Source organism: Dendrobates tinctorius, unplaced genomic scaffold (genome assembly GCF_039654945.1).
Source record: "Dendrobates tinctorius isolate UK_male_01 unplaced genomic scaffold, ASM3965494v1 ptg000029l, whole genome shotgun sequence".
NCBI classification, from domain to species: Eukaryota; Metazoa; Chordata; class Amphibia; order Anura; family Dendrobatidae; genus Dendrobates; species Dendrobates tinctorius.
In genome coordinates, this window is record NW_027361697.1 from 49262736 (window position 1) to 49288489 (window position 25754).

Genomic DNA, 25754 nt, shown 5'->3' on the forward strand with positions numbered 1-25754 from the left:
ACGGCCTGGCTTTCACAGGAGAATCGTCATGAGTAGCATGGAGGTCTTCATCAGACCCCCAGCTGTCATGGAAAACCATTGACGCCCCGCGATCACATCATGGGCATGTTGAATGACGTGCCCCCTGCCAGAGCATATTAAACACCACTGCCTGGCATTGATAAAGATACGTGATAGCTGATTAAATAAGCCATCATCTGCCAGGAAAGATGCGGGCTCGCTGTGTGAGCCTGCATCAAAGTCAGGGACACGACATACGACTCAAAGTTTAATAGTGGCAAAGTCTAAGTACAGAAGGATCACCTCTTCCTCTTCTCAGAATAGGCAGGCTGGTCAGGTAGATGAATGCTGTCCTCCTTTGCATATTCTGCAATCAGTGTATGGCCCAGCACTTTGAGCTGGTGAAGAATGGATAGCGCCTGGACACAGGAGAGGAAAGTTATTATACCTAGCCTGCATGAATAGTAAAAAGCTGATCAGTGAGGGCTGATTATATATACACATATGCATACATACACAAAATGTAGACATTTTTGCAAAATTATTAACAAAAACCTGAAATATCATATGGTCATAAGAATTCAGACCCTTTGCTCATAGAACATAGTGGACACAGCAATAGATCTATTGTTCAAATACTTATTTCTCACTGCAAAATGCTAATAAATTTATATAAATTTATACAATGTGATTTTCTGGATTTTATTTTTGATATTCTCTCTCTCAATGTTAAAAATTAACCTGCCCTTAAAATTATAGATAAGATCATGTGTTTGTCAGTGGGCAAACTTAAAACGTCAGCAATGGATGCAGTGTGTGTAGATATAAAGACATCTATACATACTCACTATACGCTCTATAATAGGGATAGGCCATCAATATATACAGTATGAAATAGAGTAAATTTTCAATACACTACATATTCCCCAAATATACAACTCTTCAGCAAAGCTGCCAGGACGAGAGTGATCATTAACAAGAAGTCTGGGAAAAACGTGAGCGGAAATTACTGCAACATCAGACAATGCAGAGTCTGTTACTATGGAGAAGCATCAGATTGTATATGAGCTGAGAACGCAAAGCAATAGGAAATCAGTCATCAAAGCCACATCCAAAGTGACCACCCCAAAACACCAAAAGAAAGCCCCAGAGGTATCCGTAGTGATGGAGGTGACTGCACCAATGTCAGACTCTCATAGTGACCGTCAGGTGACCCTCTCTGGACAATCAGCGCATAGTAGCACCCACCTTTCCTGCCGCATACTCATTTGGATATGATGCAAAAGCCACATTCTTCTGAAAGAAAATATAAGATATTACTACAGCACCCGCTATACAACAGGTCCTCCCTACTGCAATCCATTCATGACAGGCGCTCCCCGCTGCCCCCGACCCCACACGACAGGCGCTCCCCGCTGCCCCCGACCCCACACGACAGGCGCTCCCCGCTGCCCCCGACCCCACACGACAGGCGCTCCCCGCTGCCCCCGACCCCACACGACAGGCGCTCCCCGCTGCCCCCGACCCCACACGACAGGCGCTCCCCGCTGCCCCCGACCCCACACGACAGGCGCTCCCCGCTGCCCCCGACCCCACACGACAGGCGCTCCCCGCTGCCCCCGACCCCACACGACAGGCGCTCCCCGCTGCCCCCGACCCCACACGACAGGCGCTCCCCGCTGCCCCCGACCCCACACGACAGGCCCTCCCCGCTGCCCCCGACCCCACACGACAGGCGCTCCCCGCTGCCCCCGACCCCACACGACAGGCGCTCCCCGCTGCCCCCGACCCCACACGACAGGCCCTCCCCGCTGCCCCCGACCCCACACGACAGGCCCTCCCCGCTGCCCCCGACCCCACACGACAGGCGCTCCCCGCTGCCCCCGACCCCACACGACAGGCGCTCCCCGCTGCCCCCGACCCCACACGACAGGCGCTCCCCGCTGCCCCCGACCCCACACGACAGGCCCTCCCCGCTGCCCCCGACCCCACACGACAGGCCCTCCCCGCTGCCCCCGACCCCACACGACAGGCCCTCCCCGCTGCCCCCGACCCCACACGACAGGCCCTCCCCGCTGCCCCCGACCCCACACGACAGGCCCTCCCCGCTGCCCCCGACCCCACACGACAGGCCCTCCCCGCTGCCCCCGACCCCACACGACAGGCGCTCCCCGCTGCCCCCGACCCCACACGACAGGCGCTCCCCGCTGCCCCCGACCCCACACGACAGGCGCTCCCCGCTGCCCCCGACCCCACACGACAGGCCCTCCCCGCTGCCCCCGACCCCACACGACAGGCGCTCCCCGCTGCCCCCGACCCCACACGACAGGCGCTCCCCGCTGCCCCCGACCCCACACGACAGGCGCTCCCCGCTGCCCCCGACCCCACACGACAGGCGCTCCCCGCTGCCCCCGACCCCACACGACAGGCCCTCCCCGCTGCCCCCGACCCCACACGACAGGCCCTCCCCGCTGCCCCCGACCCCACACGACAGGCCCTCCCCGCTGCCCCCGACCCCACACGACAGGCCCTCCCCGCTGCCCCCGACCCCACACGACAGGCGCTCCCCGCTGCCCCCGACCCCACACGACAGGCGCTCCCCGCTGCCCCCGACCCCACACGACAGGCCCTCCCCGCTGCCCCCGACCCCACACGACAGGCCCTCCCCGCTGCCCCCGACCCCACACGACAGGCCCTCCCCGCTGCCCCCGACCCCACACGACAGGCCCTCCCCGCTGCCCCCGACCCCACACGACAGGCCCTCCCCGCTGCCCCCGACCCCACACGACAGGCCCTCCCCGCTGCCCCCGACCCCACACGACAGGCCCTCCCCGCTGCCCCCGACCCCACACGACAGGCCCTCCCCGCTGCCCCCGACCCCACACGACAGGCCCTCCCCGCTGCCCCCGACCCCACACGACAGGCCCTCCCTGCTGCCCCCGACCCCACGCCATATAATCAGTCCTTCCTGCTATTGGCCCACCCCTCACATAACTGTCCCATACTACAGCGCCATTCTGTGCAGTCACAGCCCTGTCCTCTCCTGGCGCTTCCTGCTGGTAGACGCACTGTCAGCCTGGCTGCTCCCTGGGCCCATTCAGTGGACACGGAACCTCTGAACCCGGTGACTGTGTCTTTTACCAAAATCCCGCGAGTCCGCCCGGAACACAACCGCACGCTTTCCGCCCCGCTCTTCTCCAGCAGCTGTCTTTGCTCCTCCGGACTTAGTTCAGACGGGAGATGCCGAACAAGCAGCGTTTTCCTGCCCACGAACTCCATTCTCGCATTACTGGAGGCCTCCAGTATAATTCTGCGAGATCCCGCACCAATACCACCGAACATACTGCCACCTAGCGCCGGAGTGACGTCTCTACAGCCATGCATGCTGCCAATCAGTGTCGAAAGTGCTTCACTCCCGCAACACATATTGCCAACCAACGCCGTCATAACGTCACTTCCGCGATCCCAGCTGCCAACCAGCGACGTAATGACATAACTCCCACGACCCTACGTGCTGCCAACCAACGCCGTCTCAGCTGCCAACCAACGGCCATGTAACGTCACTTCCACATCTCTGCTGCCAATCAGCGCCGTAATGACACACTGCTGCCAGCCAGTGACAGAATGACACTCCTCCCGCAATACCTGCTGCCAACCAGCGCCGTCATAACGTCATTTCCGCCAAACAGCGCTGTAATGATATGATGACTTCCGTCCCTGCTGCCAGTCAGTGTCATCATTAACGTTACTTCCGCCATCCTTGCTACTCACCAGACACGACACGGTAAATGCTAGACTGTATGGGCTCCTTCCAGGTGTGATGTCAGCTCTGGGGGCGTGTCATACCAGGGGGGGCGTGTTCTGACAGCAAAGGCAGGAAGAGAAGACGCCATTACACGTGTCTCTGCCGTCTGGTGCAGGGAGAGAAGCCTCCATTACATACTGTGAGCAGTGTGGAGTTAGGTCAGCCGCGTCGGTGACAGGCAAGAGGGTTTAGTAACAGGTTGGTGTCTTCTTAGATGTTTGGTTGATGGGGCTGATACTTGGGGCTAACTAGTGGAATTTGGGGGCTTACCTGGGGGCTGTTGGGCTCCCGGAGGGGAGGGGAAATTAATGCACGCTGGTGGGGTCTGGTTGGGTCGGGGGGTTAATGCATGCTTACGGGCTCTATTTGGGTTCGGGGGGGGGGAGGTGTTAATGCACGCTTTTGGGTAGGGGTTAATGCACGCTTACGGGGTCTGTTTAGGGTCTGGAGGGGTTAATGCTTGTGGGGTCTGCTTGGGCTCCCAGAGGGGTTAATGCATGCTTGCAAGGTCTATTTGGGTCCGGGGGGTTAATGCATGCTTGTGGGGTCTGTTTGGGGCAGGGGGCTTGGGATATATAATGCACACTTGTGGGGTCTGGTTGTACTTTGGGGGGTTCTAATATATGCTTGTGGGGTCTGTTTGGGGCAGGGGGGTGGGGGTTAATGCACGCTTACGGGTCTGGTTGTGCTTGGGGGGTACTAATGCATGCTTGTGGAGTCTGGTTGGGGAAGGGGGGGTGGGGGGTTAATGCATGCTTGTGCGGTCTGGTTGTACTTTGGGGGGGTTCTAATATATGCTTGTGGGGTCTTATTGGGGCAGGGGGGTGGGGGTTAATGCACGCTTACGGGTCTGGTTGTGCTTGGGGGGTACTAATGCATGCTTGTGGGGTCTGGTTGGGGAAGGGGGGGTGGGGGGTTAATGCATGCTTACGGGTCTGGTGGGGTCCGGGGAGGGTTAATGCATGCTTGTGGGGTCTGGCTGTACTGTTGGGGGGTTCTAATGCATGCTTGTGGAGTATGTTTGGGGCAGGGGGTTAATCCACGCTTACGGGTCTGGTGGGGTCCGGGGGGGGTTAATGCATGCTTCTGGGGTCTGGTTGGGGGTGGTGGGGTTAATGCACGCTTGTGGGGTCTGGTTGTACTTCGGGGGGTACTAATGCATGCTTCTGGGGTCTGTTTGGGGCAGGGGGTGGGGGTTAATGCACGCTTGTGGGGTCTGTTTGGGCCAGGGGGGTGGGGGTTAATGCACGCTTGTGGGGGTCTGGTTGTACTTGGGGGCGGTTCTAATGCATGCTTGTGGGGTCTGGTTGGGGGGTGGGGGGTTAATGCATGCTTGTGGGGTCTGGTTGTACTTTGGGAGGGTTCTAATATATGCTTGTGGGGTCTGTTTGGGGCAGGGGGGTGGGGGTTAATGCACGCTTATGGGTCTGGTGGGGTCCGGGGGGGTTAATGCATGCTTGTGGGGTCTGGTTGTGCTTTGGGGGGTACTAATGCATGCTTGTGGGGTCTGGTTGGGAAAGGGGGGGGTGGGGGTTAATGCATGCTTACGGGTCTGGTGGGGTCCGGGGAGGGTTAATGCATGCTTGTGGGGTCTGGCTGTACTTTTGTGGGGGGGGGGTTCTAATGCATGCTTGTGGAGTATGTTTGGGGCAGGGGGTTAATCCACGCTTACGGGTCTGGTGGGGTCCGGGGGGGGTTAATGCATGCTTCTGGGGTCTGGTTGGGGGTGGTGGGGTTAATGCACGCTTGTGGGGTCTGGTTGTACTTCGGGGGGTACTAATGCATGCTTCTGGAGTCTGGTTGGGGCAGGGGGTGGGGGTTAATGCACGCTTGTGGGGTCTGTTTGGGCCAGGGGGGTGGGGGTTAATGCACGCTTGTGGGGGTCTGGTTGTACTTGGGGGGGGGGGGGTTCTAATGCATTTTTGTGGGGTCTGGTTGGGGGTGGGGGTTAATGCACGCTTGTGGGGTCTGGTTGTACTTCGGGGGGTACTAATGCATGCATGTGAGGTCTGCTTTGGGCTCCCAGGGGGGATAATGCATGCTTGCAGGGTCTGTTTTGTCAGGGGGGTGGGGGTTAATGCACGCTTGTGGGGTCTGTTTGGGCCAGGGGGGTGGGGGTTAATGCACGCTTGTGGGGTCTGGTTGTACTTAGGGGGTACTAATGCATGCATGTGAGGTCTGCTTTGGGCTCCCATGGGGGTTAATGCACGCTTGCAGGGTCTGTTTTGTCAGGGGGGTGGGGGTTAATGCACGCTTGTGGGGTCTGTTTGGGCCGGGGGGTGGGGGTTAATGCACGCTTGTGGGGGTCTGGTTGTACTTCGGGGGGTACTAATGCATTTTTGTGGGGTCTGGTTGGGGGTGGGGGTTAATGCACGCTTGTGGGGTCTGGTTGTACTTCGGGGGGTACTAATGCATGCATGTGAGGTCTGCTTTGGGCTCCCAGGGGGGTTAATGCACGCTTGCAGGGTCTGTTTTGTCAGGGGGGTGGGGGTTAATGCACGCTTGTGGGGTCTGTTTGGGCCAGGGGGGTGGGGGTTAATGCACGCTTGTGGGGGTCTGGTTGTACTTCGGGGGGTACTAATGCATGCTTGTGGGGTCTGGTTGGGGGGTGGGGGGGTTAATGCATGCTTGTGGGGTCTGGTTGTACTTTGGGGGGGTTCTAATATATGCTTGTGGGGTCTGTTTAGGGTAGGGGGTTAATGCACGCTTATGGGTCTGGTGGGGTCTGGGGGGGTTAATGCATGCTTGTGGGGTCTGGTTGTGCTTTGGGGGGTACTAATGCATGCTTGTGGGGTCTGGTTGGAGAAGGGGTGTGGGGGTTAATGCATGCTTACGGGTCTGGTGGGGTCTGGGGAGGGTTAATGCATGCTTGTGGGGTCTGGCTGTACTTTTGGGGGGGGGTTCTAATGCATGCTTGTGGAGTATGTTTGGGGCAGGGGGTTAATCCACGCTTACGGGTCTGGTGGGGTCCGGGGGGGGTTAATGCATGCTTCTGGGGTCTGGTTGGGGGTGGTGGGGTTAATGCACGCTTGTGGGGTCTGGTTGTACTTCGGGGGGTACTAATGCATGCATGTGAGGTCTGCTTTGGGCTCCCAGGGGGGTTAATGCACGCTTGCAGGGTCTGTTTTGTCAGGGGGGTGGGGGTTAATGCACGCTTGTGGGGTCTGTTTGGGCCAGGGGGGTGGGGGTTAATGCACGCTTGTGGGGGTCTGGTTGTACTTCGGGGATACTAATGCATTTTTGTGGGGTCTAGTTGGGGGTGGGGGTTAATGCACGCTTGTGGGGTCTGGTTGTACTTCGGGGGGGTACTAATGCATGCATGTGAGGTCTGCTTGGGCTCCCAGGGGTGTTAAGGCTGGCTTGTGGGGTCTGTTTGGGTCGGGGGGGTTAATGCACGCTTGTGGGGTCTGGTTGGGTCTCCGGGGGGGTGTTAATGCACGCTCCTGGGGTCTGGCTGGGTACAGGGTGTTAGTGCACGTTTGTGGTGTCTGGTAGTCCCAGGAGAGAGGGGTTAATGCACGTTTGTGGTGTCTGGTAGTCCCGGGAGAGGGGGGTTGATGATGCACGCTTGTGGTGTCTGGTAGTCCCGGGAGAGGGGGGTTGATGATGCACGCTTGTGGTGTCTGGTAGTCCCGGGAGAGGGGGGTTGATGATGCACGCTTGTGGTGTCTGGTAGTCCCGGGAGAGGGGGGTTGATGATGCACGCTTGTGGTGTCTGGTAGTCCCGGGAGAGGGGGGTTGATGATGCACGCTTGTGGTGTCTGGTAGTCCCGGGAGAGGGGGGTTGATGATGCACGCTTGTGGTGTCTGGTAGTCCCGGGAGAGGGGGGTTGATGATGCACGCTTGTGGTGTCTGGTAGTCCCGGGAGAGGGGGGTTGATGATGCACGCTTGTGGTGTCTGGTAGTCCCGGGAGAGGGGGGTTGATGATGCACGCTTGTGGTGTCTGGTAGTCCCGGGAGAGGGGGGTTGATGATGCACGCTTGTGGTGTCTGGTAGTCCCGGGAGAGGGGGGTTGATGATGCACGCTTGTGGTGTCTGGTAGTCCCGGGAGAGGGGGGTTGATGATGCACGCTTGTGGTGTCTGGTAGTCCCGGGAGAGGGGGGTTGATGATGCACGCTTGTGGTGTCTGGTAGTCCCGGGAGAGGGGGGTTGATGATGCACGCTTGTGGTGTCTGGTAGTCCCGGGAGAGGGGGGTTGATGATGCACGCTTGTGGTGTCTGGTAGTCCCGGGAGAGGGGGGTTGATGATGCACGCTTGTGGTGTCTGGTAGTCCCGGGAGAGGGGGGTTGATGATGCACGCTTGTGGTGTCTGGTAGTCCCGGGAGAGGGGGGTTGATGATGCACGCTTGTGGTGTCTGGTAGTCCCGGGAGAGGGGGGTTGATGATGCACGCTTGTGGTGTCTGGTAGTCCCGGGAGAGGGGGGTTGATGATGCACGCTTGTGGTGTCTGGTAGTCCCGGGAGAGGGGGGTTGATGATGCACGCTTGTGGTGTCTGGTAGTCCCGGGAGAGGGGGGTTGATGATGCACGCTTGTGGTGTCTGGTAGTCCCGGGAGAGGGGGGTTGATGATGCACGCTTGTGGTGTCTGGTAGTCCCGGGAGAGGGGGGTTGATGATGCACGCTTGTGGTGTCTGGTAGTCCCGGGAGAGGGGGGTTGATGATGCACGCTTGTGGTGTCTGGTAGTCCCGGGAGAGGGGGGTTGATGATGCACGCTTGTGGTGTCTGGTAGTCCCGGGAGAGGGGGGTTGATGATGCACGCTTGTGGTGTCTGGTAGTCCCGGGAGAGGGGGGTTGATGATGCACGCTTGTGGTGTCTGGTAGTCCCGGGAGAGGGGGGTTGATGATGCACGCTTGTGGTGTCTGGTAGTCCCGGGAGAGGGGGGTTGATGATGCACGCTTGTGGTGTCTGGTAGTCCCGGGAGAGGGGGGTTGATGATGCACGCTTGTGGTGTCTGGTAGTCCCGGGAGAGGGGGGTTGATGATGCACGCTTGTGGTGTCTGGTAGTCCCGGGAGAGGGGGGTTGATGATGCACGCTTGTGGTGTCTGGTAGTCCCGGGAGAGGGGGGTTGATGATGCACGCTTGTGGTGTCTGGTAGTCCCGGGAGAGGGGGGTTGATGATGCACGCTTGTGGTGTCTGGTAGTCCCGGGAGAGGGGGGTTGATGATGCACGCTTGTGGTGTCTGGTAGTCCCGGGAGAGGGGGGTTGATGATGCACGCTTGTGGTGTCTGGTAGTCCCGGGAGAGGGGGGTTGATGATGCACGCTTGTGGTGTCTGGTAGTCCCGGGAGAGGGGGGTTGATGATGCACGCTTGTGGTGTCTGGTAGTCCCGGGAGAGGGGGGTTGATGATGCACGCTTGTGGTGTCTGGTAGTCCCGGGAGAGGGGGGTTGATGATGCACGCTTGTGGTGTCTGGTAGTCCCGGGAGAGGGGGGTTGATGATGCACGCTTGTGGTGTCTGGTAGTCCCGGGAGAGGGGGGTTGATGATGCACGCTTGTGGTGTCTGGTAGTCCCGGGAGAGGGGGGTTGATGATGCACGCTTGTGGTGTCTGGTAGTCCCGGGAGAGGGGGGTTGATGATGCACGCTTGTGGTGTCTGGTAGTCCCGGGAGAGGGGGGTTGATGATGCACGCTTGTGGTGTCTGGTAGTCCCGGGAGAGGGGGGTTGATGATGCACGCTTGTGGTGTCTGGTAGTCCCGGGAGAGGGGGGTTGATGATGCACGCTTGTGGTGTCTGGTAGTCCCGGGAGAGGGGGGTTGATGATGCACGCTTGTGGTGTCTGGTAGTCCCGGGAGAGGGGGGTTGATGATGCACGCTTGTGGTGTCTGGTAGTCCCGGGAGAGGGGGGTTGATGATGCACGCTTGTGGTGTCTGGTAGTCCCGGGAGAGGGGGGTTGATGATGCACGCTTGTGGTGTCTGGTAGTCCCGGGAGAGGGGGGTTGATGATGCACGCTTGTGGTGTCTGGTAGTCCCGGGAGAGGGGGGTTGATGATGCACGCTTGTGGTGTCTGGTAGTCCCGGGAGAGGGGGGTTGATGATGCACGCTTGTGGTGTCTGGTAGTCCCGGGAGAGGGGGGTTGATGATGCACGCTTGTGGTGTCTGGTAGTCCCGGGAGAGGGGGGTTGATGATGCACGCTTGTGGTGTCTGGTAGTCCCGGGAGAGGGGGGTTGATGATGCACGCTTGTGGTGTCTGGTAGTCCCGGGAGAGGGGGGTTGATGATGCACGCTTGTGGTGTCTGGTAGTCCCGGGAGAGGGGGGTTGATGATGCACGCTTGTGGTGTCTGGTAGTCCCGGGAGAGGGGGGTTGATGATGCACGCTTGTGGTGTCTGGTAGTCCCGGGAGAGGGGGGTTGATGATGCACGCTTGTGGTGTCTGGTAGTCCCGGGAGAGGGGGGTTGATGATGCACGCTTGTGGTGTCTGGTAGTCCCGGGAGAGGGGGGTTGATGATGCACGCTTGTGGTGTCTGGTAGTCCCGGGAGAGGGGGGTTGATGATGCACGCTTGTGGTGTCTGGTAGTCCCGGGAGAGGGGGGTTGATGATGCACGCTTGTGGTGTCTGGTAGTCCCGGGAGAGGGGGGTTGATGATGCACGCTTGTGGTGTCTGGTAGTCCCGGGAGAGGGGGGTTGATGATGCACGCTTGTGGTGTCTGGTAGTCCCGGGAGAGGGGGGTTGATGATGCACGCTTGTGGTGTCTGGTAGTCCCGGGAGAGGGGGGTTGATGATGCACGCTTGTGGTGTCTGGTAGTCCCGGGAGAGGGGGGTTGATGATGCACGCTTGTGGTGTCTGGTAGTCCCGGGAGAGGGGGGTTGATGATGCACGCTTGTGGTGTCTGGTAGTCCCGGGAGAGGGGGGTTGATGATGCACGCTTGTGGTGTCTGGTAGTCCCGGGAGAGGGGGGTTGATGATGCACGCTTGTGGTGTCTGGTAGTCCCGGGAGAGGGGGGTTGATGATGCACGCTTGTGGTGTCTGGTAGTCCCGGGAGAGGGGGGTTGATGATGCACGCTTGTGGTGTCTGGTAGTCCCGGGAGAGGGGGGTTGATGATGCACGCTTGTGGTGTCTGGTAGTCCCGGGAGAGGGGGGTTGATGATGCACGCTTGTGGTGTCTGGTAGTCCCGGGAGAGGGGGGTTGATGATGCACGCTTGTGGTGTCTGGTAGTCCCGGGAGAGGGGGGTTGATGATGCACGCTTGTGGTGTCTGGTAGTCCCGGGAGAGGGGGGTTGATGATGCACGCTTGTGGTGTCTGGTAGTCCCGGGAGAGGGGGGTTGATGATGCACGCTTGTGGTGTCTGGTAGTCCCGGGAGAGGGGGGTTGATGATGCACGCTTGTGGTGTCTGGTAGTCCCGGGAGAGGGGGGTTGATGATGCACGCTTGTGGTGTCTGGTAGTCCCGGGAGAGGGGGGTTGATGATGCACGCTTGTGGTGTCTGGTAGTCCCGGGAGAGGGGGGTTGATGATGCACGCTTGTGGTGTCTGGTAGTCCCGGGAGAGGGGGGTTGATGATGCACGCTTGTGGTGTCTGGTAGTCCCGGGAGAGGGGGGTTGATGATGCACGCTTGTGGTGTCTGGTAGTCCCGGGAGAGGGGGGTTGATGATGCACGCTTGTGGGGTCTGCTTGGGCTCCCAGGAGGGTTAATGCACGCTTGCCGTGTTTGGTTGGGTCCCGGGGGGGGGTAATGTACGCTTGCCGTGTTTGGTTGGGTCCCGGGGGGGGGTTAATGCACGCTTGCCGTGTTTGGTTGGGTCCCGGGGGGAGGTTAATGCACACGCAGGGTTGTGTAGTCCTGGGGGGGGGTTAATGCACGATTGTGTGTTCTGTTTGGGTCCGGGGGGGGGGTTAATGCACGTTTGTGAGGTCTGGTTGGGCTCCCGGGGGATTAATGCAAGCTTATGGGTTCTGGTTGGATCTCAGGGGTGGTTAATGTACGCTTGTGGGTTCTGGTAGAGGTTTCCGGCGGGATTAATGCATGCTTGTGGGGTCTGGGTGCAGGGCTGTGGAGTCGGTAAGCCAAACCTGCAACTCCGACTCCGACTCCTCAATTTCCCTTACACCGACTCCACGACTCCGACTCCCACACATATTGCTTATATTTAAGTGAAAAATTTATTGTAGTACAATGTGAACCTCAGACATTTAATCATTTTTATGATCCAATAATCAAGATATTTAGATAGAACAGAATATATATTGGTGTACTACCCGGTTTTCATTCTTTTTGGTACAGATACGATATGGATAGACAGATATGGATAAATGGATATATAGATAGAGCAGATTTCTAATCTGCTTTTGCTATTGAAAACATCTATGAGCTCAAAAACCTTTCAGGTGATGCAGTTTTTTTAAAAAGATGATCAGCTTTTGCAGCTGAAAAACGTATCCTCAAAAAACAGGAAAAATGCTGTGTGTGAATGTAGCCTTAGATCAGGAATATAACAGCCATTTATAGGACATTTCATAACTTTCCCAAACTCCTATGAAAAAATATTCAGCACATCCTGCATTGAACTACTGTACCCAATTTATTATATATTGTCGGAGTCGGTCCATTTTATACCGACTCCGACTCCGACTCCACCAAAATGAGCACCGACTCCGACTCCACAGCCCTGTCTGGGTGTGCTCCTTACTGTGGGGGGATTAGTGCACGTTTTTGTGGTTTGGTTGGGCTCCAGGGGGGGTTAATGCATGCTGTTGGGGTCTAGTTGGGCCCTGGGGGGGTTAATGCACATTTGCGGGGTCTGAGTGGACCCTGCATTAACCCACCCCAGAAGCCCAACAGATCCCACAAGCGCGGAGGGTTTAATTCACACTTGTGTGTCTGGTTGGGCTCACGGGGAGGGGGTTAATGCATGCGTTTGTGGTCTGATGGGCTCCTTGGGGGTCTAATGCAGGGCCCAACCAGACCTCTCAAGCGTGCATTAACCCTTCCCCGGGGCCCTACCAGACCCCACAAGCATGCGTTAATCGACCCCCAGAAGCCCAACCAGACCCCACGAGCTTGCATTATCCCCAGTAGGGCCCCCCGGGGACAAACAGACCCCACAAGCGTGCATTAACTCCTCCTGGTCTGGTTGGGATCTTGGGACGGGGGGATTTAATGCGCAATTGTGGTGTCTTGGGGACTTGATGCTAGGGCAACGGGGCCTGTCTGCATCTGTTGTGACTTGAAAGGGGTGGATTGATTTTGGGGTAGGCGCTCGACTGGTAGGGCTTTTTGTTTGGGGAAGAGGTGCCATCTGGTGGGGGTTTATACTTTCGGGGGATGGACATCCGACGGGGGTTTATGATGGGGAAGCTGTACAACCGATGGGACTTATGCTGGGAGGGGGTGGACGTCCGATGAGGTTTATGCTGGGGAGGGGTCAGGGGTGGACGTCCGATGAGGTTTTATGCGGGGGGTGAATGTCCAATGATGGTTTTATGCTGGGAATGGCATCCAATAGGGGCTTAAGGGGGGTGGACGTCCGATAGGGGCTTAGGCTTAAGGGGGGTGGACGTCCGCTGAGGGTTTATGCTGGGGGTGTGGACGTCCGATGGGGGTTTATGCCGGGGTGGACGTCCGATGGGGGTTCGAATTTTTATTCTGTTAAACTAGAGACTTATGTGACACAAAATAGTTATAAAATAACATTTCCCACATGTCTACTTTTCATCAGCACAATTTTGGAAACAAAGTATTTTTTTTTTTTTGTTAGGAAGTTAAAAGGGTTAAAAGTTGAACAGTGATTTCTCATTTTTATAACAAAATTTACAAAAAAAAAAAAATTTTTTTAGGGACCACCTCACATTTGAAGTCACTTTGAGGGGTCTATATGGCAGAAAACACCCAAAAGTGACACCATTCTAAAAACTGCACCCCTCAAGCTACTCAAAACTACATTCGGGAAGATTAGTAACCCTTCAGGTGCTTCACAGGAACTAAACCAACGTTGAAGGAAAAAATGGACATTTTAATTTTTCCAACAAAAATTTTCTTTTAGCATCAATTTTTTTTTTATTTTCACATGGGCAACAGGATAAAATGGATCCTAGAAATTGTTGGGCAATATCTCTTGAGTACATGGATACCTTTTTGGGTGCACAGCAGGGCTCAGAAAGGAAGGAGTGCCATTTGACTTTTTGAATGGAAAATAAGCTGGAATATTTAGCGGTTGCCATGTTGTGTTTGGAGAGCCCCTGTGTGCCTAAACATTGGAGCTCCCCCACAACTGACCCCATTTTGGAAACTAGACCCCCCAAAGAACTTATCTAGATGCATAGTGACCACTTTGAACCCCCAGGTGCTTCCAAAATTGATCCTTAAAAAAAAAAATACTTTTTTAAACAAAAATTTTCCTTTAACCTCAGTTTTTTCATTTTCACATGGGCAACAGGATAAAATGGATCCTAAAATTTGTTGGGCAATTTCTCCTGAGTGCACGGATACCTCATATGTGGTCATAAACCACTGTTTCGGTGCATAGAAGGGAAGGAGCGCCATTTGACTTTTTGAATGGAAAATTAGCTCCAATCGTTATTGGACGCCATGTCACGTTTGGAGAGCCCCTGTGTGCCTAAACAGTGAAAACCCCCTACAAGTAACACCATTTTGGAAACTAGACCCCTTAAAGAACGTATCTAGATGTCTAGTGAGCACTTTGAAACCCCAAGTGCTTTACAAAAGTTTATAACAGCAGTGAAAATAAAAAATCTTTTTTTCCTCAAAAATGATTTTTTAGCACGCTATTTTTTATTTTCCTAAGGGTAATAGGAGAAATTAGCCCCCCAAAGTTGTTGTGCAATTTGTCCTGAGTACGCTGATACCTCATATGTTGGGGTAAACCACTGTTTGGGCACACGTCGGCGCCTGGAAGGGGGTGAGCACCGTTTGACTTTTGGAACGCAAAATTGGCTGGAATCAATGGTGGCACCATGACGTGTTTGGAGACCCCCTGTGATGTGCCTAAACAGTGGAAACCACTCAATTCTAACTCCAACCCTAATCCCAATACACCCCTAACCACAACCCTAACCCCAACACACCCCTAATCCCAACCCTAACCACAAGCCTAACCCCAACACACCCCTAACCCTAATTCCAACCCTAATTCTAACACTAATTCCATCTGAAACTCTAGTTGCACCCTAACCCTAATTCCAACCCTAACTCTAATTTCAACCCTATTTCCAACCCTAACCCTAATGGAAAAATAAAAATGTTCTTTATTTCATTATATGTGGCTACCTATTGGGGTGATAAAGGGGGGGTTTATTTACTTTTTATTTTACTTTGATCGCTGTTAAAGTTTATCACAGTGATCAAAATGAATGAATGAAATCTGCAGCCGCAGATTCAGGTGGGCGCACTGCGCATGCGCCCGCCATTTTCTAAGATGGTGGTGCCCATGATCTGGGACCGCGGGACACCGGGAGCAGCACTCGGAAAGGTACCAGGGGGTGGGAGGGGAGGTGATCGGAAGGCGGGGGGAGCAGATGATGACAGCGGCAGCCGATCGCCGCTGTCATTCAGCGGCGTGGGGCAGATCAACCCCGTTAACCGTGTGGGGGGGTCAGATTGGTGTCTTCAGCCATGTTCGATGCTATTGCAGCATCGGCCATGGCTGGTTTGTAATATTTCATCAAATTTCATTGATGAAATATTACTATCGCTCTGATTGGCTGTTTCACTTTTAACAGCCAATCAGAGCGAGTGGGGGCGAAGCCACCCCCCCCCCGGTGAAGTACAAAGCCCCCTGTATCTGCGGGTCAGGTGACCTTTCATTGACCCTGGGCACCCTACCCGCAGGGGGACTTTAAATCCATGACACAGCATATGCGTCATTGGTCGGATTGGCACCGACTTTCATGACGCATACGCTGCCACTGGTCGGGAAGGGGTTAAGTCATTACTTGTAGGTGGTCATTACTGTATATACAGGAGATCTTCATATAAAGATCTGTGTGGCCCGGTAGTGTACAGTGATGTGAAATACTTTTTGCCCACAACTCCTGGTTTTTTACTCTTGCATGTTTGTCACACTTAAATGTTTCAGAGTAACAAACAAATTAAAATATTTGACAGCACAAGTAAACAAAATTCAATTTGTAAATGAAGGTCTTTATTATTTATTGGGAAGAAAATACAGGGCCCTGTGTGAAAGTTATTGCCCCCTACTTTTTTTTTTTTAACTGTGGTTTGTCACATCTTCGAAAAGCAAAGTTCAGTTTCCGTAGCCCTACCCAGGCCTGATTACTGCCACACCTATCCTCAATCAAAAAATCACTTAAATAGGACCTGCCTGACAAAGTGAAGTAGACAAAAAGATCCTCAAAAAGTAGACATCATGCTGCGATCCGAAGAAATGCATGAACAAATGAGATGGAAAGTAATTCAGATCTATCAGTCTGGAGAAGGTTATAAAGCCATTTCTAAAGCTTTGATATTCCAGCGAACCACCGTGAGACCCATTATCCACAAATGGAGAAAACATGGTACAGTGGTGAAACTTCCCAGGAGTGGTCTGGTCATTAAAGTTAAAAAATACTGGGGGGATGAAAAGGTTATTGAAATTGGCATTTTTTAAAGTTTATTTTATATGAAAAAAATATTTTCTTCAACTGTACAATATAGGAACATAGAGATACATAGTACATAGCAATGCATCTCTGTACTTATATCCTCTGCTTCTGAACTCACAACCTGCAGTACAGCTCACTATTAACAAATGTTCCAATATTTTTTCAGTGTGGGCGGGAGATCACTGACAGAGCTGTTACCTGTGGGCATTATTTTTCATGATTTTAATGTTTTAAATAAAGTTTTTAGTTTATTTCTATTTTTTAATGGTGATGCAGAATTTTTTTTCTCTCTTTATTTACACTCCATTCCGATGTCATCACTGATACAATTGTGCTCAAAAGTTTACATACCGCCGTAGAACTTTTGCTTTCTTGGCCTTTTTTCAGAGAATATGAATGATAACATCAAAACTTTTTGGTGGTCAGAGTGGTCAGCTTTACCATCTGAGAAAATAAAGAACCTTATCCATAACTACCACAAACGACTTCAAGTAGTCAATTGATATTAGAGGGGGCTATACATGGTATTACAAAAAATGTGGTATGTAAACTATGATCAGGGTGATTTGGATGTTTTGGGTTGTCATAATTAAAAAAAGAGAAAACACAGTAGTATGACAATAAATGGCTTCACCCAAACACTAACCATGAGTGGAGAAAACATCAAGACTTTATCATTCATATTCTCTGAAAAAAGGCCAAGAAAGCAATCATTCTGCCAGGCTATGTAAACTTTTGAGCACAACTATACACCTGACAGGCCCATACATTCTGATATCATCACTAAAATATACCTGTCAGGGGCTCATACATTCTGTATCTACAATAATATATACCTGACAGGAGCCCGCACAGTCTGTATCTACAATAATATAGACCTAACAGGAGCCTGTAAAGTCTATATCTACAATAATACATACCTGACAGAAGCCCATACAGTCTATATCTACAATAATATATACCTGACAGGAGCCATACAGTCTATATCTACAGTAATATATAACTGACAGGAGCCCATACAGTCTTTATCTACAATAATATATACCTGACAAGCCCGTACAGTCCATATCTACAATAATATATACCTGACAGGAGCCCGTACAGTCTATATGTCCTCGAGTTTTGCCCAGAGTCACTTTATTCCCCTGGTATTACTCCCACAACCTCTGACCATCAGGGTGGTGGATGGGGCACCATTGCCGTCTCAAGTGACCCATCAGACGGTCCCACTCAGTCTCGCCATGTCCCCCTCACATCGGGAGACCCTGTCCTTGCTTATTATGCCTCATGGCATCGATCAGGTACTTCTCGGGGTTCCCTGGCTTCGTTGTCACTCCCCTCGCATTAATTGGGCGTCGGGGAGAATACTGGGCTGGAGCAAGGACTGCGAGGGAAGGTGTCTAAGGGACAGTCTTCAGGTAGCGTCTACAGAGCTGCCTACAGATCTCTCCACGCTTCCTGAACCATACCATCAGTATGCGGACGTCTTCTCTAAGAAGTCTGCGGAGACACTCCCACCGCACCGTCCCTATGATTGCCCGATTGACCTCCTGCCGGGCACAGAATCTCCTCGAGGTTGTGTCTACCCATTGTCTCTTCCGGAGACAGAGGCAATGTCCCAATATATCCGGGAGAACCTGGCGCGGGGCTTTATCAGGAAGTCGGTGTTACCGGCTGGGGCAGGCTTCTTCGTTCAGAAGAAGAGCGGAGAGTTACACCCCTGTATCGACTACCGGGGTCTCAATGCCATCACGGTAAAGAATAAGTACCCTCTCCCGTTGATCTCCGAGTTGTTCAACAGGTTGCGTGGGGCGCGGCTATTCACAAAGCTAGACCTACGAGGGGCATACAACCTGATCCGTATTCGCAAGGGAGACGAATGGAAGACAGCTTTTAATACCCGGGATGGCCATTATGAATATCTGGTCCATGCCCTTCGGCCTTTGTAATGCGCCCGCTGTCTTCCAGGACTTCGTCAACGACGTCTTCCGTGACATGCTTTCTACCTCGGTGGTGGTCTATCTGGACGACATCCTCATCTTTTCGCCAGATTTGCCCACCCACCGGAAAGATGTCTGCAGGGTATTCGACCGCCTGCGGGCGAATTCCCTGGTCACCAAGCTGGAGAAGTGTCAGTTTGAGCAGGAGTCCTTGCCATTTCTGGGCTACGTCATCTCGGCCCAGGGGTTGGCTATGGATCCGGCCAAACTGCAAGCGGTTATGGACTGGCAGGAACTCCATTCTCTTAAAGCGGTGCAGCGCTTCTTGGGGTTCGTTAATTATTACCGTCAGTTTATACCCCACTTCTCCACTCTGGTAGCTCCTTTGGTTGCTCTCACGAAAAAAGGAGCTAATCCTAAGGCGTGGACCGAACAGGTTTCTAAGGCTTTTTCCTCCATAAAATCCCACTTTGCAGGCGCTCCCATTTTACACCGTCCCGATGTGGATAAGCTGTTTATCCTTGAGGTAGACGCTTCTTCCGTCGGTGCAGGAGCAGTCCTTTACCAAAAGGATGCTCAAGGTCGGAAGCATCCCTGCCTCTTCTATTCTAAGACCTTTTCACCGGCGGAGAAAAATTACTCCATCAGCGACAGGGAGCTGCTGGCCATGAAATTGGCTTTCTCCGAGTGGAGACATCTCCTGGAGGGAGCCCGGTTCCCCTTTCAGGTGTTCACGGACCACAGAAACCTGGTCTATCTTCAGACGGCCCAACGCCTGAATTCCCGTCAGGCCAGGTGGTCGCTCTTCTTCTCTCGCTTCCGCTTCACCCTGCACTACCTCTCCGGGGAGAAGAACATCCGAGCAGATGCCCTCTCGCGCTCGGTGGTCTCAGCAGAAGAAGGAGAAGCTGAGCCCCGGTTAATTCTCCCTCCGGAGAGTTTTACGACCGTGGCTCCTATCGCTCTCGAGTCGGTACCTCCAGGCAAGACCTTGGTGCCCCCTCGGCTACGGCCAGAGGTTCTTGCCTGGGCACATGCCTCCAGGCTAGGTGGCCATTTTGGTAATAAACGGACCACCGAACTCCTGGCAAGGTCATATTGGTGGCCACTTATGGCTCGAGACGTCAAGGCATATGTGAAAGCATGCGTCTCGTGTGCCCGGAACAGGCCCTCTAGACAGAGGCCGGCGGGGCTCTTGTTTCCCCTGCCAGTAGCGGATAGACCATGGGAAATGGTGGGCATGGACTTTATAGTTGGCCTGCCCAAGTCCAGTGGCAGTACGGTCATCTGGGTGGTTACCGACCATTTCTCCAAAATGGTACATCTGGTGCCACTCGCACGCCTACCTTCCGCCCGAGGTCTGGCCGTCCTGTTCATTAAGCATGTATTCCGTTTATATGGTATGCCGGACAATATCGTAAGTGACCGAGGTCCCCAGTTTGCGTCTCGTTTTTGGAGGGAGCTCTGCAGCTTACTCAGCATCAAACTAAATCTGTCCTCCGCCTACCATCCCGAGACGAATGACTTGGTCGAAAGGGCCAATCAGACCTTGGTCACCTATCTACGACATTTTGTCTCTGCCAGGCAGGATGACTGGGCATCCTTGCTGCCTTGGGCTGAATTTGCCCTAAACAATGCGGTGGCCGATTCCACTGGTCAGACGCCTTTTCTCCTAAATTATGGTCACCACCCACGCGTCCCTGTCCCAATGCCGGTGTCCTCCACTGACTCCAGGGTGGCAGACTGGGCAGTGGAGGCCCGGGACATTTGGGATCACACTCAGGATGCTATCCGGGCATCTAAAGAAAGAATGAGGGCGTCCGCCGACACGCAACGGCGACCCGCGCCAAGCTTCTCCCCTGGCGACATGGTGTGGCTCTCCACCCGGAACATAAAATTGCGGGTCGAGTCTCCCAAGGTCGCACCACGATACAGTGGACCGTTCAAGTTCCTCGAGCGACTTAGCTCAGTGGTCTACCGCCTGGCTCTTCCTCCACATTTGGCCATATCGGACGTGTTTCATGTGTCCCTCCTCAAACCAGTTCACATGGTCCGGTTTTCTGAGCCATCCACCGGGTCATCAGACTTATCGTCTGACGAGTATGAGGTTAACGCCATCATGGGGCGCAGGTTTGTCCGTGGCAAAAAGTTCTATTTGGTGGACTGGAAGGATCATGGTCCCGAGGCTCGGACCTGGGAGCCGGTGGAAAATATTCATGCACCGCTCCGGGTCGTGGCTTTTGAGCGCAGTGAGGCTCAGAGGTAATGTTAGGCGGTCGGATTCCTGGCACTGCACAGCGGGAGTCCAGAGCCAGACATCCTGCAGTCTCCCATTCTTCCTCGACCACTCCGGGTGTTGCTCACAAACACGGCGAGCCAGGCTTGCTGCTCAGACTCGCTCTGACAGCCTGGATGTTGCTGCCACCTCTGGTGCAGCAATAGCAGCGCAACCTGCTCTGCAGGGAACTGCTCCTGAGGCTAAGTCCTCATGCCGTGCTACTGGGCATGCCCGCAACTTGACCTCTCACTGGAGAGCAGGGGTCACATGCTCAGGTCCTACGTCGGATCTGATTGGTCCTTCCCAAGCTAATGGAAGGTCCCGGAAGCGCATCGCTATAAAAAGCCCGCTTGGCGGCTCGGCGATGCGCTAGTGTAGCATATTATGCTGCGTGTGTATGGTGACGGATGTGTGGACTGGTGACTGATGCATTATGAAACCCCTTCCCTCGGATATTACGAATGGTGACAGAGAGTTGGATAGTCAGTCTCAGCTTGTGGCAAGCTACACGCCATGTGATCTGCGCCTACACTAGCGTCCGTGTCTCAGCGCCGACGTCTGCGGCTTTACCTGCCGCTGCGCTGCACTAACCGCAGCTACTCTTGGTCGCTGTTGCGACGCCACACGCAGGTCTCTGTGACATTAACAGAGCCGCATCTCGGCATCACATTGCCTCTTGCGACTCTGTGCCAGAACAGAGCCGTCCTTAGCGTTCGGGTGACGTTAACCCGAGCGCAGTACCTCATTGATTAGGTGCATCTGCCATTGTTCAGCAGCGGTCTTGTCACCTACCGCACGGTGGACTCCGGGCGGCGAACGCACCTCCTGTTATTTTATATTTGGTGCGTTCCGCCGTCCTAACACCGGCTATTTGATGTGGCTCTCCGCTCGTAACATCAGGCTGCAGGTTGAGTCCACTAAGTTCGCGCCTCACTTCATAGGTCCCTTCAAGGTCCTGGAGCAGATTAACCCTGTGGTCTACTGTCTGGCCCTTCCTCCTTGGGTATCACTGACACCTTCCACATGTCCCTCTTTAAGCCCGTTCACATGTCCCGGTTTTCGGAGTCATCTACCGGGACATCAGGCTTGTCCTCGGACGAGTACGAGGTGAACGCCATCGTGGGGTGTAAGGTGGTACTGGGCAAAAAATATCTAGTGGACTGGAAGTGTCATGGCCCAAAGGATAGGACCTGGGAATCTGAGGAAAACATACGTGCTCCTCTGCTCATTGCGGCCTTTGAGCAAAGCGAGACTCAGGAGGGAGGGGGCAATGTTAGGTGTCGGATTCTTGCCCCTGCACAGGAGGAATCTCAATCCTTGCCTTCTGCGGTCTCCCATTCAGTCCCAGCCGCAGAGGAGCCTGCTCAGCAAAGACATCGTTCCGAGTGTCTTGCTCAGGCTAGTGCTGTCAGGTTGGTTGCTACTGCCACCTCTGGGTCAGCTTTGGCAATCTGCACTAGCCAGTAGCGAGAGCTCCAGAGGCTGTCCTTTTTGCAGCCTTCTGAGCATGCCCGTGGGGCGACCTCTCATTGGAGGTCGGGGGTCACACGCTCAGGTCCTTCTCCAGCTCGAGTTGGTCCATCAGGAATGTCCTGGAAGTACGCTACTATAAAAGGTTTGCATGGCCGCTCGGCCATGCGCTAGTATAGTCTGTAATTTGTAGTGGTATGTGTGATGATGGATGCTTGTGAAACGCTGACTGACTCATTATGAAATCCCTTCCCTCTGATACATATGTTGTTAGGGTTTAGACTTCGAGTTGGCACCGGGTAGTGGCACTGCTTAGCGCTGCAGTGCTACCAGCTCCCATCACATGCTAGCACCAGTGTGCGCCACACTTCATTAGGCACTACGGTACCGCACGTTCAGCGACATCAGCCTGAGCGGCGCCATGCGCCACTAATTTGCTTTCCAGCCCAAAGCTCTGGCTGGTTAGTGGCGTCCGCCAGCACTGCCCTGTACGTACTGCGTGCGGTATTGATCTATCAGCTGTGGCTGTTAACGGCACAGCGTTCAGTAAGGGTCTCTCCCTGGCGTCGCAGTTGGGACGCCAAACACTGGTGGGTCTATAGGGACTTTAACCCTGTGTCCTTGGGGCAGGGTCCTGTGACCAAAACACTAGTGTTCACTCTGCGGTATCGTGGCCCTGTGAAGCAACAGGGTTCACCTCCTATTCACTGGGTGAAGTTAACCCGTGTGTGTTTGCTATACCTCCAGTTTCTGTCCCCCATTACCAAGCAGTAGAGTTGAGCGAAACGGGTCGAAAAAATTCAAAAGTCGCCGACTTTTGGCAAAGTCGGGTTTCATGAAACGAAACCCGACCCTAGGATGAGGTCGGCGACTTACGCGCCAAAGTCGCGTTTCAAAAGTTTGTTTTGCGCTCTTTTTCAGCCAATCAGGATCCACGGACACTGTGGGCAACGTGATGACCTAGGCACGGGTCACCACCATCTTTCAGAAGGGCATGCAAGTGATTGGCTTGCTTTGGTGGGCGTCACAGGGGGTATAAAAGGGCGTGCACGCCGACCGCCATCTTCTGCCGATCTTAGTATAGGGAGAGGTTGCTGCTGATTCTGTAGGGAGAGCGTTAGGCAGGGAAGAAGACAAAAAAACTGCTTCTGCTGCTAGCGATTTGGCCTGCACAACACACAAGTCACTGTGTGTGCAGTGCAAGAGGAGGCTATATAGTGGTGTATCAGTGGTGTTGGTTGTTGGGCTGCCTTTTAAGGCTTCCTGACACGCTGGCATTGCTGTTTACCCACTGCTCCGCAAACTGCTTTTTTAAAAGCAATCCAATCTCCCTTATCCTCTAGTCACTTTTGTCACAGCTGTGCCATCGAGCCTGTCACATAGCGCTCAGATATCAGTGGGCCTCACACAATCCACAAGTGTCCAGTGTCCAAAAGTGTGCGCAGAGATTCAAAATCTCCATTATCCTCTCGTCACTTTTGTCACAGGCAGCTGTGCCATCGAGCCTGTCACATAGCGCTCAGATATCAGTGGGCCTCACACAATCCACAAGTGTCCAGTGTCCAAAAGTGTGCGCAGAGATTCAAAATCTCCATTATCCTCTCGTCACTTTTGTCACAGGCAGCTGTGCCATCGAGCCTGTCACATAGCGCTCAGATATCAGTGGGCCTCACACAATCCAAAAGTGTCCACTGTCCACAAGTGTGTGCAGAAATTCTAAATCTCCCCTGTCCTATAGACACCTTTTACCTTGTTTTACATTACTATATACAGTGGGGAAAAAAAGTATTTAGTCAGTCAGCAATAGTGCAAGTTCCACCACTTAAAAAGATGAGAGGCGTCTGTAATTTACATCATAGGTAGACATCAACTATGGGAGACAAACTGAGAAAAAAAAATCCGGAAAATCACATTGTCTGTTTTTTTTTCATTTTATTTGCATATTATGGTGGAAAATAAGTATTTGGTCAGAAACAAGCAATCAAGATTTCTGGCTCTCACAGACCTGTAACTTCTTCTTTAAGAGTCTCCTCTTTCCTCCACTCATTACCTGTAGTAATGGCACCTGTTTAAACTTGTTATCAGTATAAAAAGACACCTGTGCACACCCTCAAACAGTCTGACTCCAAACTCCACTATGGTGAAGACCAAAGAGCTGTCAAAGGACACCAGAAACAAAATTGTAGCCCTGCACCAGGCTGGAAAGACTGAATCTGCAATAGCCAACCAGCTTGGAGTGAAGAAATCAACTGTGGGAGCAATAATTAGAAAATGGAAGACATACAAGACCACTGATAATCTCCCTCGATCTGGTGCTCCACGCAAAATCCCACCCCGTGGGGTCAGAATGATCACAAGAACGGTGAGCAAAAATCCCAGAACCACGCGGGGGGACCTAGTGAATGAACTGCAGAGAGCTGGGACCAATGTAACAAGGCCTACCATAAGTAACACACTACGCCACCATGGACTCAGATCCTGCAGTGCCAGACGTGTCCCACTGCTTAAGCCTGTACATGTCCGGGCCCATCTGAAGTTTGCTAGAGAGCATTTGGATGATCCAGAGGAGTTTTGGGAGAATGTCCTATGGTCTGATGAAACCAAACTGGAACTGTTTGGTAGAAACACAACTTGTCGTGTTTGGAGGAAAAAGAATACTGAGTTGCATCCATCAAACACCATACCTACTGTAAAGCATGGTGGTGGAAACATCATGCTTTGGGGCTGTTTCTCTGCAAAGGGGCCAGGACGACTGATCTGGGTACATGAAAGAATGAATGGGGCCATGTATCGTGAGATTTTGAGTGCAAACCTCCTTCCATCAGCAAGGGCATTGAAGATGAAACGTGGCTGGGTCTTTCAACATGACAATGATCCAAAGCACACCGCCAGGGCAACGAAGGAGTGGCTTCGTAAGAAGCATTTCAAGGTCCTGGAGTGGCCTAGCCAGTCTCCAGATCTCAACCCTATAGAAAACCTTTGGAGGGAGTTGAAAGTCCGTGTTGCCAAGCGAAAAGCCAAAAACATCACTGCTCTAGAGGAGATCTGCATGGAGGAATGGGCCAACATACCAACAACAGTGTGTGGCAACCTTGTGAAGACTTACAGAAAACATTTGACCTCTGTCATTGCCAACAAAGGATATATCACAAAGTATTGAGATGAAATTTTGTTTCTGACCAAATACTTATTTTCCACCATAATATGCAAATAAAATGAAAAAAAAAACAGACAATGTGATTTTCTGGATTTTTTTTTCTCAGTTTGTCTCCCATAGTTGAGGTCTACCTATGATGTAAATTACAGACGCCTCTCATCTTTTTAAGTGGTGGAACTTGCACTATTGCTGACTGACTAAATACTTTTTTTCCCCACTGTAGTTTGTTGGATTTTGTCTACATTTCTACCAAAAATGAGGAAGGCTGGTGGAAGAGGCCGTGGAATTGGGCGGGGGTTGGCAGCTGGTAATGATGGTGTTGGTGGTGGATCTGATGGTAGTGGCAAGAGCAAAATAGGACCGAATGCATGAGGTGCTGACCCTGCGTCATCGTCTGGCTACATAAGGCCTCGAACGCTTAGTTTTCTAGGAGTTGGCAAACCGCTTTTAAAGCCAGAGCATCAGGAAAAAGTTTTGTCTTACATTGCTGACTCAGCCTCCAGCTCTATCGCCTCCTCTTCTTCAGTT

The 25754-nt window shown here is 53.3% G+C and overlaps 1 protein-coding gene and 1 long non-coding RNA gene across 12 annotated transcripts in view; one reads left to right on the top strand and one right to left on the bottom strand.

Moving 5' to 3' along the window:
- Positions 1 to 25754, bottom strand: part of RNPC3 (RNA binding region (RNP1, RRM) containing 3) — a 538973-nt gene that overhangs the window by 80846 nt on the left and 432373 nt on the right. For 4 of the 10 annotated variants that reach the window (XR_012231459.1, XR_012231460.1, XM_073571709.1 and 1 more), the window contains exons 1-3: positions 3070 to 3595; positions 1249 to 1296; positions 304 to 419 (exon numbers count right to left, since the gene is read on the bottom strand). Coding sequence is in view for 8 of the 10 variants with exons in the window: in XM_073571709.1 (XP_073427810.1) it covers positions 304 to 419; positions 1249 to 1296; positions 3070 to 3447 (542 nt within the window). In the remaining 2 variants the exon portion in view is untranslated. Of the gene's footprint in view, positions 1 to 303; positions 420 to 1248; positions 1297 to 3069; positions 3599 to 25754 lie in introns of those variants that run through there. The other 6 variants (XM_073571705.1, XM_073571711.1, XM_073571704.1 and 3 more) reach the window with 5 other exon arrangements.
- LOC141085993 (uncharacterized) overlaps positions 3803 to 25754 on the top strand; it is a 58101-nt gene continuing 36149 nt past the window's right edge. The window contains exon 1 of one of the 2 annotated variants that reach the window (XR_012231461.1): positions 3803 to 4003. This is a non-coding gene — a long non-coding RNA (uncharacterized lncRNA). The remainder of the gene's footprint in view (positions 4004 to 25754) is intronic. The other variant, XR_012231462.1, reaches the window with a different exon arrangement.